This window comes from Eurypyga helias, unplaced genomic scaffold, assembly GCF_000690775.1.
Source record: "Eurypyga helias isolate BGI_N326 unplaced genomic scaffold, ASM69077v1 scaffold16214, whole genome shotgun sequence".
NCBI lineage: Eukaryota > Metazoa > Chordata > Aves > Eurypygiformes > Eurypygidae > Eurypyga > Eurypyga helias.
The window spans coordinates 13,066-28,334 of NW_010247227.1; the positions used below are offsets into that span (position 1 = coordinate 13,066).

At 45.3% G+C, this 15,269-nt stretch overlaps 1 protein-coding gene across 1 annotated transcript in view; it reads right to left on the reverse strand.

The window, feature by feature from the left end:
* The window catches only part of LOC104508913 (enhancer of filamentation 1-like), a 20,261-nt gene that overhangs the window by 160 nt on the left and 4,832 nt on the right, over positions 1-15,269 (reverse strand). Inside the window, 5 exon segments of the mRNA XM_010150680.1 lie at positions 2-342; positions 1,745-1,834; positions 2,154-3,377; positions 3,783-3,884; positions 5,063-5,164. Of these exon segments, the coding sequence (XP_010148982.1) occupies positions 2-342; positions 1,745-1,834; positions 2,154-3,377; positions 3,783-3,884; positions 5,063-5,164 (1,859 nt within the window).

Here is a 15,269-nt window from a genome sequence, read left to right on the forward strand (position 1 = left end):
GGAGTTCATCACTCTGTTGCGGACGTCCTGGGTCGTCACTTGCCTCGTGAGCATGTCCCCGATGAACACGAGCTTGTGAGCGCTCAAAATGACAAATTTGCTGTGTGCCACGAAGATTCGGGGGGGCTGGGAAGCATTGACGCAGCTGAAGAAGGCGTCGATGGCATTCAGGAGGGAGTTGAAGTGCGTCTCGCATTGGTCAGAATAGAACAGAAGCAGCTGGCTGTCACGGGAGGTGGCGGTGCTGTTTGCGGCCTGCAGAGCTTGGGGCGGCTTCCACTTGGAGATGTCGTTCTCCACCGGCTTCGTGATCTCTTGCTCCAGACGCTGAAACTGATTAATCTGAAAGGCAGATAAAAAGGCTCTCCTCAAAGAATATTCCCGTAAAGTGTTGTTACCATTTCACTGTACGCCTCTGGATACCTGTGGGCATCCTGGACCGGCCTTATGCTAAATAAAAACTAGTGTACGTGTTTCCTGAGATCTTTGATCTTGGAGAGTGAGGGGTAATCAAGAGGTTTGGTTACCATAAACTGAAATACAGAATTCAGAACAGGAAAAACATCTAAAATACATCATTTGCACTTAAAAAAAACCACACTCCTGAATTCACAGACTATTGCTCATTTGGAATATTCTGAATTCGCAAACGAGCGAGATGGATCCAAGTGGCAATGACTCCTACATAATCTTTAAAAAGCTGCCACCTCTGTGGGATTTTGAGATGACAGACCTTAAAGCCTCATCTCCACGCTCCTTGTGCGGTTTTCTGCCATACAGTATGGCAGCAACATATCGAAGAATCGATAGGAGGGCAAAGTGACAGCCCCCAGTCTTACGTGACCTGCTTTTTTAGCACTTAAAGCGATGTTAAGCACAGTATTTAAGTTAACGGTACTGATTGTCCCTTATGGCAGGGGGGTTGGAGCGAGATGGTCTATAAGGTCCCTTCCAACCCAAACCGTTCTGTGATTCTGTGTTCACTGAGCAGTGAACATATTCAGTGTGGCCCAGTGGTTCAGGCCCTGCATTGCAGGTCAGGAAAGCCAAGTTCTCCAGCTGGCTCTGTGACTGAGATGCTGCAGAAGTCTGTTTCTCCTCTGTGGTAAATTTTCGGGGACAGAGACTGCTTTTCTTTGTATGTACGCACTGGGCCCATCGTAATGGTGCGTTGCATAAAACATGATATGAGTCTCTTAAATTGAGACGGTTGGGAAATGTTTTCAAGGGAAAGGCTTATCCTGCCACAAGAGATGTCATTCCAAACACCAAGGGCTGTGGCTGTGCTTCTGCTCAGTGGCAGCACGGCAACGAGCAGGGCAGAGATGCTGATCTGCAGAGTAGCTGTGCCGCAGTAAACAGTTAAACTGCCTCTGGCAGAAGCAATCACTGACACAGATGCACGGGGCCAGGAAGGTGCTAAAGTGCTAAAATCTTGGTGCTCGCAATTCCCCATTTGGAGCACAACAATGCACGTCCTTGTCCTTTGCACTGCTAAATCCATTAATGGTGGAGCCTGACTGGCACAAATACCCCTTGGAAAGAAACTAAACCGGAGTCACTGTTTAGGCATGACCTAATACCAGCCGTTGCCACCACCTAGCTCCTGGGACTTTCCAACTCCGAGTGCTGGCGCTCACGCGCACCTGCTGTTGCACCCCGCTACACACAGCTCTGCTTGACCACTCCATCCGTGCAAGGAACGCTGCATTTTGATGTGCTTGCTGGACATGGGTGAACATACCTGGTGGTGCTCTAGCTCCATTTTGCTCTGCTTGATGATATTTTCTTTTTCCAGCAGCTCCTTCTGTTGCCTTTCAAACTCTTCTTTCCCCTGTTTCGCATAACATAAGAAGACACGGTATTAAATCAAAGCCGCTCCTCAGCCAAATGACAACTCAGGTCAAATAACAGGTTTCTCTGTGTCGGCATTTAGGGCACGGCTGAGGGGATGGAGAAGAAAAGGATAGTGTGGCAGAGCAAAAGGCTATTGCTATTATGTATGCAACAGTCCTCTTTGAGAGCAAGACATCGTCCTGGTGAAACTACTCTTGAACGTGTATTAGTGTGACGAGCCGATTGCTACCTTCCTGCGAACAGAAGGATCCGCAACTGCTTGGCCTTCTGCAGGCAAAGGCGTTGCGTTTACCTACCTGCAGGTGAACGTAATCGTAGTCGTCCATCCAGCTCTTTTCCGAGCTCTCAGCAGTGGTGTCGTGGGGGTGCTGACCTTTGCTGAGGAGCAGAGGAAGGGCACTGCAGTGGTTCTGTGCTTTCTCCCCAGGATGCTGCATATGAGGACTGTCATACACGTAGTCAGGGGCGTTCGTGATGTTCTCTGGTACGTGTTTGAAACGTGAGCTGCTCAAGGCCTGTTTGAAGAGCACCTCTGCGTTGACGCTGATGGTCGTGGTCAGCTGCTTGGCGTCATCCGGGACTGTCCTCGCCACCATGACGAACCGATCCAGGTCATCGCACTTGTTCTGCAGTCTGTTGACAGCTAGAACGTTCAAAGACCAGTTGGAGCTGTTCAAGTCGTGACTGGTTTGGGTAAGGATCTGGTGAGAGTCCTCCAGCCTCTGCACCTCCCTCCTCATTTTGTTAAGGAGGCTGAACTCGGGCAGGCAGGAAGCGTTGGCTGCCGATCCTTTCGCAAACTGGAGGTACTCCAGCAGCGACTGCTCCACCTTATCCACAGCAGCGTGAATTTCATTGACGTGTTTCTCCATGTATCCGTAAGACCGCCAGTCTGCTGTAACGAAGGCCATGAGGTTATTGACAGCTGTCTCCACCATCTGCTGGAGGCGATAAAGCTTCTCTATAGCAGTGTCTGGATCAAGGATTAGTCTCTTGTCCTGTGCCGTCGATGCTGAGAAAGAAGAGTCTTTTGACGTTGTTGAAGAGGTGGACATGTTACTCCTTGTGCTTCCTGTGCTGGAGAAAGACAGCCTGTTCATCCCGTCAGTCACATCCTGTGAGCCTTTAGTGTCTTGGAGGACTGGTGGTGGCACATCATATACACCTTCTCTTCCTTCCAGGGTGAGACTTCCACCGAGTCCTGTCTGTTGTCCTGGGAATGCAATTCCCCTTGGGGTATCATAAACGTCTTTTTGAGGTGCAATTTGCTGTCCAAGAAAATGGTTTTGATGGTTCACAGGGATGTTGTAAACGCTGTGTTTCTGCGGCACTCCATCTGGCAATAAAAGGCTCTCAGGAGAAAATTTATGAAGTTCTTTCCCAGTTGCTTTGGTGATGGGAGGAGGAATATCATATGCTCCTTCTGGTCTTAGGCTGTGGCCCACTGGAGACACAAAATCCGGCAAATTTTCCCTCAGGCCTGTATCACTTCGGCCTGCAGACGGAGGTGTGGCGTAGACCTGAATCACAGAAAGCAAACCATAAAACATTTGGCTGGAAGAGCACAGTATTTTACACTTTCCATGTGGCCTATGGATGGAAGATCTGCCACTGACTTTCATGGAGTCAGCTGCTTATCCTGAGTCTGACCGACCGTCAGTTTTAATGTCTCACTTTTAAACATTCATCCTGATGCAGAATCCGTAATGGAAGCAGGCTGCCACAAAGGTAATGTAGGTCTAATTACCAATTCACGCTCCATAACGTTAATAACTTCAATGCAGTGCTAAACTCTGCCGGTTTTAAAAGTTTAAAAACCTAAGGAATTCCCCTTTTCCCTCAGGATCATACATGAGATCTTGTTTAAACACATCTTTGGTCAGACATGGAAATACAGGATCTTGTGGAAACAGCATAATGCTTACCCCTTTGGCAGGTGGTATGTCATAGACTCCTAAAGCTTTTGCTTCTCCCATGGAAACCGGAAGTGCGGGCCCCTTAGCCGATGTGGGGGGAATGTCATATATCTAAAGAAAGAGTAAATAGGTTACACAAACCTGTCACCTCAGGAAAGCTCTGGTCTCAGATGAGTTTTCTTGGTTTCTGTCTTTCCTCTCAAAGAGCCTGAACAGGATCAGAGTTCCTCAACTGTGTTTCATATGGGAGAGCTGCTCGGGTTTTCCTGGTATTTCGGACAGTTAGGAGGAAATGCACTTTGCTAGGTACACTCTGGGCAACTGTGGGGACGGCAGGCGGAGGAGATGAAGTCACAGCTGACTTCTATCCCGAGAGTTAAATCCAGGCCAGTCTGTTACAGATACCTGGTGGGGTGAACAGGGGAGCAAGTACATTCATGTGACCACCACAGATCGCTCCCTCAGTGATAGATGTCAGAGGGATTGAGGAGTAAGCTTGTACTAGCACGTGCTAATCTCTCTGAAGCTTCCCGTCAGCATCACCTGTCTGCCTTACTGGGTGGAGGGGGAGCTGTCTTACGAGCAGGAAGTCCGAGGTTTCAAGTGTCCCACTCGGGGGCATGTCCCAGGGTAGAGTGAGTTCTGTGTGTGGTCTAAGGGCACCGTCTGAATGTCTCTTAACCCAGCCTTCCCAACAGCTCCAACCATTTGGCGTCAGCGTGACGCGCTATTGGGCTTCCGTGCTGTTCCCCGGAGGAGTTGCTCGTCAGAGCCAGGGAGAGATGCAGCGCTGCTGGGTCCTGCAAGTGTCTGCTCTAGATGTCTGTGGTCTTGGGGACCGAATGCTAGGGGTGTTCCCCAGAACAAAGATATGTTTCAATTTCAGTGACGCCGTAGAGATGTGGCAAAAACAATTCCCCCCTTAATAGTAGCTGTTCGTCTCAGCGATGATTTTACCCTTACTGTGTGAATTACTGTCAGCTATGCAACAACAAAGTAAGGAGGGGGGGAAAATTGTTCCCAGGCAGCAAGTTTATTCTGGTTAGATATACTCTTTGATCAAAACACAGAAAACAAATGGGACTTTTGCGTTTGGTGCGCTGCCAAACCTTAGTCAACATCAAATACAACTTTGAGATACTTCTGCGCTCTGTGAGTAAGCCACTGCATCTAATTAAGATGTATTTTCTCTCTGAAATGAGAGAACTTGCTTTGCTCATAAACTTCTGGTGGAAATTCATCACCTTTTGTGCCCTGTCAATGCTTTTGGCAGTTTTATTGGTACTTACCCCTTGGAGAGGGCGAATGGGGGGGATGTCGTAGGTATCCTTCTGGTATCTGGAAGGGAATTCATAAACATAACCTTGTCCTGACCTGACTGGAGTTATTACCTGTGGGATAAAAGAAAAAAAGAGGAAACATAAGTCTTTGAGGATCTTGGCATGTCCTCTCTGTAACTGCACAGGGTATAACAATCCATTAACATTTGCGCTTTATGTGGCAACGTTAGTAACACAAGTCTACTTACACTTCTGAGAGCTGAACATTGCCAAGTTACTACTAGTAGCTATAAATGCACCACCTTTCCCTTCCAGACCAGTTCTGACAGGGCTGCTTGCTGGTGCTACCATATCTCCTACCTGTTAAACACAGATTCAGAGTAGAGGGGGAGGATAACTTCCCTTGTCCTGCTGGCCATGCTCTTCTTAATGCACCCCAGGATGCCATTGGCCTTCTTGGCTGCGAGGGCACACTGCTGGCTCATGGTCATCCTGTTGTCTACTAGGACTCCAAGGTCCTTTTCCCCAGAGCTGCCCTCCAACAGATCAGCCCCCAACCTGTACTGATCCATGGGGTTGTTCTTCCCCAGATGCAGTACTTCACACTTGCCCCTATTGAATTTCATTAGATTTCTTCCCGCCCAGCTCTCCAGCCTCTCCAGGTCATGCTGGATGGCGGCGCAGCCTTCTGGTGTGGCAGCCACTCCTCCCAGTTTGGGATCACCAGCAAACTTGCTGAGGGTACGTTCTATCCCTTTGTGCAGGTTGTTGATGAATATATTGAATAAGGCAGTCAATCCGTTCCAGCCAAGTCAGGAACAGAGGATTTGGTTTTAAGCAATATTTACTCCGAGGTTCCTTCCAGGATCTGCAAAATTACAACCATGGCGTTGCTTCAATGAGTCACTGGGTGTTTAAAAATGATCCTCCGGGGAAACGGACAATGCACAGCAAAAGAAAGGCTGTTTCCTGGGTAGCCATGTCCACGAACCCTTTTGCTACTGTGAATGCTGTGACACCCTAGGTTGCTTGCTGATATGCTGGGAAAGCGCCTGGCCGACCCACAGACAGAAAACGCAAACCAGACTGTTGACGGCGGGCAGCCAGAGGCCCTGGGAGCGGGGAGGGCCGGCGCAGCACTGCACTTTGGCTCTGGTTTACCCGCTGACTGTTGCCTAGTCTGACAAGGTGGTAGTCAGGCTGCAAAACGACGGGCATTGGTCCCTCAGTCTGAAATTTGTATAAAACCCTGCTCAGTTGGGGTCTGCTCCAGAAGCTGAGCTCTATCCCAGATCCAAAGCAGGAGTAAAATTTGACCAGATCTCCTCCAGGCCTCAGATATGTGATCCTTCTTACAGTCCTGCCCATGGAGGCAGTGTGTGGCACCTCAGTTCTCTGAGGTTTGCATTGCACTTAGAGAAGCGCCTTCACAGAGGCTCAAAAATAACTGTCCTACCCATCTCATGCCCAAACTCGCTCAGGATACGAGATGCCACCTCTCCCTCCTTGCTCAGAGAACTAATTTCCATGAGCAAACTCAAAGAAAAGTCACAGGCCTCTAATATAAAAAAGGGAGCTGAGCCGAGCGGCACAGGTAATAAGGGAATCACAGAAGGTTGGAAAAGACCTTTAGGATCATCATGTCACACCCATAAACCTAACACTGCCAAGTCCACACACTTGTGCATGTCCCCAAGCACGTACAAGTAAAACCACTTGCTTTTATCACTACAGGTAAACGTGACACTGTGCTTTTGTAGAAAGAAGCCCCGGTAGTACAGCAGATGATATCCTTACGCCTGGACCATGCGTGGAAGAGAAGCTGTGCTGGTGCCCAGTGTTTACAGAGACCCTCCCTCCCTCCGCGTGTAGGAGTACCACGCAGCTGCGGTTATTGTTGTAGCTCATCCTTGGAGACCTTTCCCCTTTTTCAAAAAAGGCTGATGTACCAGATGCTCTCTGAAAGGTTCACAGTGCTAGGAGGCTGCTGTTTTTACTTACGGTGCTGATACAATCTTTAATAACTGCACTAAAGCTAGACTGGCCAGGTGAAGGAAGCCAGTTTATCTTGACACTTTCACTCATTCCCAGTAGTGGTCAAGCAGGGTAACTCCTTTATTTGGGTAAACCAACCCCCTGCTCTGGGTGCTTCCGGCTGCTGTCAAAGGAGGTGAGAGGTTAGAACACCAAGTGCCTGATTCTGGGCACCGGGGAGTGCAGCCTGCCTACACTGGTGCCTGCGGACAGGACACCTGGGCTGCCTGCAGGGCTGTGCTCAGCAGTGCGCTCGCTGAAGGTGACCTTTATTTTCCAAATAAAAATGCATCAGAGGCTTCTGCGTCTGCTCCTTTTTAGGCTTCTGAAAAAACAGCCGTACAAAAGGCAGAAAACACAACCTTAACAAGTCCAGCAACACCCAAGGTTTGTTGAACAACATGAAAGACAACTTCTGTCTCCCAGTGACTCAGGTGTATTTTCCTGTGTGGAGGATTATTATCCAGTAACAACATGTTCTGGGTGAGTTCATCACAAAATCTTCTACAAATGCTGCTCTGCACTGAGTACAAGAACGCTTCCTGTTCTACCTTCGCTCCTTTTCCCTTCTAACACTTTCCATGAGGCTAAACGTGCCTTTGGACAGCTTGTTCCCAGTCAATTCGGACAGCAGCAGCTCATCACCAAAGCGTATCTCCAGGGAACATTTTGTAACAGTAATTAAAGGAACACCCACACTACTTGACAAAGTGAAAATGTGGAGTATTTGTTCTGATCCTCATGTCCCCGAGACATGACCTCACTTGGGGAGCTAGGACATGCGGTCTCACTGCTGCTTCTGTATGAGGAAGAGGGGGACAGCCAGGTAGGTGATGTAAGAAACCTACCATAGAACCATAGAATGGTTTGGGTTGGAAGGGACCTTACAGACCATCTAGTTCCAACCCCCCTGCCATGGGCAGGGACACCTTGCACTAGACCAGGTTGCTCAAAGCCTCATCCAGCCTGGCCTTGAACACTTCCAGGGATGGGGCATCCACAGCTTCTCTGGGCAACCTGTCCCAGTGCTTCACCATCCGCTCCGTGAAAAACTTCCTGATATCGAATCTAAACCTCCTCAGTTGCAATTTAAACCCGTTACCCCTTGTCCTGTCACTACAGGCCCTTGTAAAAAGTCCCCCCCAGCTTCCTTGTAGCCCCTTCAGGTACTGGAAGGCTGCAATAAGGTCTCCCTGGAGCCTTCTCTTCTCCAGGCTGAACAAGCCCAATTCTTTCAGCCTTTCAAACCAAACCCAACACTTTTAGAAGAAACTTCTGATTTCTGGTATTCACACACAAATTATATTAATTCAACTTGCTGCTTCTGAATGGGGTGCTCAGCTCTTTCAACACTCTGCTGAAAAATTTTTATGGTTCTGAATGGCTGATAGTTTAGTCTTGAAGATTGGCTTCAGAAGGAAGGAAGTGGCTGTAAAAGAAAAGGTCCCCTTCTCCCACTTCTGGATGAGGGACAGCTGCCCTGGCTGGTAATTTGGAATTTATTTCCTAACAAATGTCACTTAACAGCAGACCACATGAGGGTTCTTCTTCCTTTTACCTCTTCTCTTTTAAGAATGCCTGTGATCATCCAAGTTTAAATAATCCTGCATTTCAAACCAGCAATTTTCCTTGTTTACGCATTCAAGGAAACAGATGGTGTTCCCACAAACTATCTAGCCCAACATTCTCAAAACATCGTTAACCACTTAATCCATGCAGAGCAACTAAGGGCGACCAGGTTTGGCTCCAGTGAAACATGTAATGAGCCTATTTCAAACTTTCTGTACTGCAAAACAAAGACAATTGAGCAGAAAGTTTGTTCCCTTCCTGTTGAAGACCACACTCTTCCAAAAGCAGTTACTTGGGTCTTTTCCATGACAATGGCATGCTCCTTACCAAGAAGAAAGAGCTGAATGTGCATGTAATTTTCAAAATATCCAGTCCTGTGGTTCACTACATCCCTCTTCCTTAAATATATATAAAAAAAGCCCCAAACCATTCTATTTCTTCTGGGATTAAAATGGACGTTAGGCTGCAATAGAGAACATTCCTAACAATGGCCACAACAAGACAGTCCTCGTGCTTACGGCAGATGTAGATTACATTGTTTAACACGGACAAAGAGAGAATAAACCTACCAAAGCCAGCAGAATTAATCTGAATTTGTAGCAGCCACTCTGGAGGGAAGAATTCAGCCCGTTCCCACGAACAGCAATGTCTGATATGCAGAATGATGAGAAGCAAGCTTTTCCGAGCTTTAGAGATGAGAGAACTGAAGCAGAGGCATGTTGAACACCTTGCCCCAAACCACAGGCAGACGGGAGCTGAAGAGAGCAGCTTGCTATTTCTCAGTACGGTCTCTTAACCCCAAGAACCTACTGACCCCCTCTGACTGCTTATAAAATAGATCAATGCTTTTCAGAGGTGGAAAAGAGGAGGCACATGAGGTAGATTTTATATACGTGTGTGTGTGTATATATATATTTTAGACCAAGAGGAAGAGCAGTACTGAAATATGTTTCCTCCCACGACACTCTCCTCTCCCCCTCCATGGGTAAGTATCAGCAGTTGATGAGCTACTGCCATCAACTGCTGCTAATGTCACCTGTCAGTCCTGTGTCTATTAAAATTGTCTGCAGCTTGCCCCAGGAAGAGTGCTGTCCTGCAGGAGGCCAAGTTCAGATGCATAAAATGGGGCTGTGATAGAGCTTGAGTGTAGGTAAAATGAATCAAAGCGTAAGTAAAAGAGTGCGTTTATTATCTGTTGTAAAGTATTTCTGTAAGTTCGTTTAATACAGAGCGCCGGTTGTTGGAATTCTGTTCCCAAGCCTCTTAGGTGGATCTATAATAGCTACACGGGCTCAGGTTTTGGAGGAGAATGAGACAGCCAAAGAGAATATTGGAAGACTACAACAGAGAGAGAACTGAGGGGTCAGAAAGCAAATCCCTACTTTTCTTAAACCACTGGTCCTTTGGAAGGCAGTGGCAGGAGCTATTGAACGATGCTGGATCAGGCAGTAAGCCACCTCTCAGCCCTTCTTTCTGTTTTGCTGCATGTAGTTAGGAAGCTAGGTGCATCTCCTTAAAGGTTTCTCCTTGGGAAAGGTTCTGTGGCTAAGTTGAAGTGCAAGAAGGTTGTGTTAACAAAAAAGAGAGACTCGAAGGTAATCTATTTGAAAGAACCTGGCTAGCTGGCTAAAACTCTGCCCTTTTCACAGAAAGCAGTGTTTCCTCTCCTGTCTTTTGCGATCTGCATCAAGATTTCCAGTGACTGATAATGAATTTCCTGACAGTAATACCTACTGTATCACTCTATCAACTGCTGAAAAAAAAAAAAAAGGAGCAAAATGTTTTTATGAAGCAGCTGCCTTGACTTACTTATTTGCTATGTAAGATGACATCCAATGTGTTTCTCAGCTGTCAGCGAGTAAAGGTTGGGGTTTCATTCTCACATGTGCTAAGGATACTTGCTTTTACAAATATTTAGCTTTGTGATTATCAAATCACAACACTCTAAAATAAATAATGTATGAACGTTGGGTCACTATAAAATGTTCTAGTAGAGTATTTTCTGTCAAGACTGAATGGCCGAAGAGCTTTTGATCAAGGCTCACAAGCTGAAGGAGAGGCGAGAAAGCCCACAGAGTTATTTCTTCTAATGCACAAGGCTTGTAGCTGCAACTGTGAGTTGGTTTCTAGCGCTACAAGCCCAGCCATTTCTGCAAGGCAAGAGGAAATCAACAGAAATGACTGTATTTTCTTCCCTGGGCTGTGTGAGTTGTCAGCTCTACCGTGTGGCAGAAAGATATGCAGTACCCACGCACACAGTGACACTGCCGCTCGTCTTTGATCGGGTGCTCCCCAGTGAATTTTCTGAGAAGTGAGATTCAGATGTGTGAAGATAAGGATACGTAACACATACTACCCTGATACAGGCCTCATTTATGTCTTGATGTTGCTTCCATATTCAAAATACATCCTTGTTTCTCCTATGTTTCGTGTCCAATTGTTGCCCAACACCTATACCTTGGCAGATCTACTTTTCTGCTGTGCCTGTATGTGCTCTCAGGGCTAAAGCATGACCAGATGGTCACGGATTCAGGGCGTGTTAAACTAAAAATGCTTAACTTCGAAGGCTCAGGGATTTAAACAGAAACCTTTAAATGTGGCTATGAAATGCCTCACCAGTAGATGCCCAGTCTTAGAAAATGCCCGCATGGTACTGTAACGCAAGTAACACCAAGTAATGAAAATGGGTGTAACACTTTCTCCTTTTTGAGGTTGTATTATTTCAAACAGATTTAGGCAAGTTTTGAGTTGTGAGTCTTGAAGATGTAGAGCAGGAGCTGTGAAACCAATTTAAAATTAAAAAATGTGAAATCCTGAACCGGCCTCGATTCAAACGCTCAGCTGCTGGCAATATGGGTATAGCCAACTGCTTTGCAACTAGTCTAAACCTAACTTTATAACTTCTGGCGTGACCCTTGCTATTAACCAAAAGCAGTTTCGTTACACTGTGTTTCAGTTTTTGTATTTTTCTTAAATCTCAAGTGCAGGTTTACTGTCTTTCCAAACTTTTTTTTTTTTTAAAATCGATGGGGTTCCATAAGTGACCTAAGCTCCGATTGACACAGAATGACAAGGTTGTATTAAGTGTAGTGCAATGGTGCTGACTTCCATCAGCTGTAGCTTTGGACTATGCTGTTGAATTTCTGCTTGTTGCTGGTGTTCATGATCAGAAAGTAAATGCAAATGCAAAGGCCTGTCTCTCTACAGACCTTACTGAATGAGCAGTACAAAGCACAAAAAAGCTCAATAATTTTGTCACTGACAAGATTTTACTGCTTTTTTTTTTTTTTCTTTTGTGATGCTTTTGTGATCTGATCCTGCTCTTGCTCACACCATCTCTAGGGCTTTCTGCCAGTTGCGTTATGAGCAACATTTCTGCTTGCTTCAGTGGAACAGGCTTGGTGCTGTTTGGCCTTGAACTGCAAAGCTAACTGGGAAGGGGTATTTCCTTCCTTCTGATAGAGTCGTTCTTGCTTACAAAATGTGATTAAAAAGAGTGAAACTAACACTTCTGTGGATGTCTCACTTTTGAGAGGAAGAGAACAAGAGAGATGAGCAAAACATATCTGTTATTATTAAGTTATCAGCATTTTTGACAAGTGTGAAAGAGGATACTTGTCCAATATTTTTGCTAAGAGCTTTACCAGTGCCATCCACATGACTATTGCTCATTTTTAGACAGACAGTGACATCACCATTTCTGCATGTGCTGGCCAACGGGGCTAATGAGCTGACGTGTTACAGTACTGGTGATAGAACAGGCGTGCACCCTGAAATAAATGTCTGTGGGCTGATCTTACAGAGAAACAAAATCCCCAAATTATTGTGCGATAAGTTCTTCTAGTGGCGAAACGTGTGCATCTGGAAACGTGATTAAATCTGAGCTGGAGTTTTGATAAATCTAGAAGTGCGTGGCGAAACTCAGCACCTCAGTGTTTCAGTACCATGAATACTTGAAGCAGCGACTTGCTTTGGCCATCCCATTCTGTCTAGTCTTACCACATAAAAAGGTTGTCATGCGAAGAACCATTGGCAAACATTCACTTGTTTTCTGTGCTGGTAGTACTACGACTGTCTCTTCTCAAAGACAGAAGCCTGAGCTTAGGGCAGGTTTGGAGGCAGAGAGGAAATGAGGAAAAAGGATGAGAAGACAGAGTGTTGGGACAGATAGGGCAGAGAGCAGTCTCACTGTTGTGAATGACATAAAATCCTAAAGGTTCACAAACAGTAAACCAGTTGGGTTCAAAACAACTCACTTGAATTCTTTTGAGGAGCTTCATCTTATTTCTTCCCTCCTATACTGAATTTCCAGATGGGAAGTTAGGGGGGAAGCTTCACTTGGGAATTGTTCAAGTAGGGTATTTCCATGACTTCTTGTTTCCCTTCAAATATTTTCTTTTTCCTTTAAGACATTTCTCAGAACAGATCCTTCCCTGTCAACAGTTTCAGTTGTGGTGAATTGGTATTTCCCAGTGGGGGAAAAAAAAAAAAGGTTGAGATGAAACACCGTCAGAGTTGCAATTCCACTAGAGTGCTCCCGCAGGTGGGCTTGGGCAGAAACAATGGAAGTGCCCCTAAATCATTCAGGTTGGGAATCGTGTTGCTCTGAGAGAAGCAGGCAAAGAAAACTTGCCATGGGGAAGAAGCTCAAGTTAATCTGATTTGTAGAGCTTCTCTGGCTCACAAGCGTTCTTCTGGCTTCATTTTTGCGGGGGTTTCTCAAAGCGGCTGTTCAGACAAGCGCTCCTGTTAACTGCTGTTTAGATAAGCATAGCTTGCTTTGGCAAGTTTATGGAAGGTACAGACACCTTTTAACAGATATAAACTTCATCCTTAATTGTCTGTTTCATCTATATAGCAATTACACCCAGACCTCAGTCAGGACTGACTGATTGTGCACATAAAAAAGTTGTGATGATAAGATCCAATGGGAATATGTTAGTGTATTTTATGGATTAGGGACGGACTGTCTTACTGAAAAAAAACCCCAAACTGATGCAGTATTAACACTGCTATTTAAAAAAGAAAAATGGCATCAGAATATCATCATTCCATGTCTGCCATGAAATATTTCCAATGAGTTTTCCTCCAAAACAAAACATCTAGAAAAATCACTGAATGCCTGCAAAGCCTCCAGATTTCAACAGAACTATGGTTTCTGACCGCCACCGGCCTGTCTTCATCTATCCATTTCCTATCTCCAGAAACCACACTTCCTCCTCATGATGAGATTCACTTTTTGAATAATCAGTTTTCCACTTGCGTTTTTGTGAATGCTCTGCTGCTGTGCTTGGGTTTTGGTACCTACAGGGAAAAGTCAGATTACCCAAATTCAGTGTTTGGTTAGTGGGTTTTCAGATGTAACCAAACATCCAGTTAGATTTCTAACCACCAAGAAAGGGCCCATAAACTTGCATTTTTCTCTTTATTATTATTACTATTATTTTTTCAGATAAGGTTTTGAGCCTGCACTTGCGCCAGTGCAGGCAGATTTGTGTCCCTGGGGACCTCAGTTGTTAGATGAGCTTGCAGGACTGGCCTTTTTTTCTGATACTAGAGGGAAAAAATGCGAGCCTCTGGTCTACAAATAGAGCTGATTAAAAAGAGCCTGGCACTTAGGGAGAAACAGGGAGTAATGTTGAGCTCATGTGTTTGCTCAGCCTAATAAAATGCCGTCTTTCTTAAAATACTCCTCTACAAATCACATCAGTGACTAACTACTGCTTACTCTGACTTGTGGATGAGGGTTTCTTCACTCAGTGGTTTTCACAGAGATACCAAGGATATATCCATTTCACAGGCTTTTTATCAGTAAAATGTCTTTTCTGCTATTAATGGCACATGGAAAGTTACAAGTGAAACTCCTGAGTCTAAGGAAAAGGTTGCGTGCTGGTTTTGTCATTGAGTTTGCATTTAATTTGAGAGAATTTCATCTTTTAGAGCACACTTCATGAAACAGAGCTCTGAACATTGAGGTATGTGTTACCATTCCTGCAAAAACAAATTTGCTGTGTTCAGCACCTTTAACACTGAAGCAGTATTTTGTTATGAAGGATACGAATCCCCAAAGTAGAATTTGTAATGTAAAAGCAGAAGAAAAGGACTATAAGATGACGGTTTGGGCCATTTATGTAAACCATATCACAGGAAGTTGTGGTATTTTAGGCTTGAGGGTAAATGGGGACATTATTCTATCTTGGAATATAAATACATTTTGCCAACAAATTACAAAATATTAGATATGCAGCTGGTCTTTTTGATGACAAAATATATCTGCACACAACTTTATTATGCTTAATGTATGTCTCTTCTTCAGAGATGTGAAAATAGGCAATCAAAAAGATAATAATGTAATGGCAGGATTATTTCTGGGACAAACCTTATATGCAGCCGTTTGTTTCCTCCTAGCTAAGACAGTACTTGTTTAATTGGAAGGAAAAATGTCATAACATGGCTAACTGGCTTCTGGTAGTGAAGTCTGTGCCAGAACTGTCAGGGTGGTGCTGCTTGTGGGGTGATGTTTCCACTTTCTCATGGATTCAACCAACATGACCCTAATCTAAATAGAGACCAGGGAAGAAGGTCCATTCCCTTAGCTGTGGTCTACCCAAAG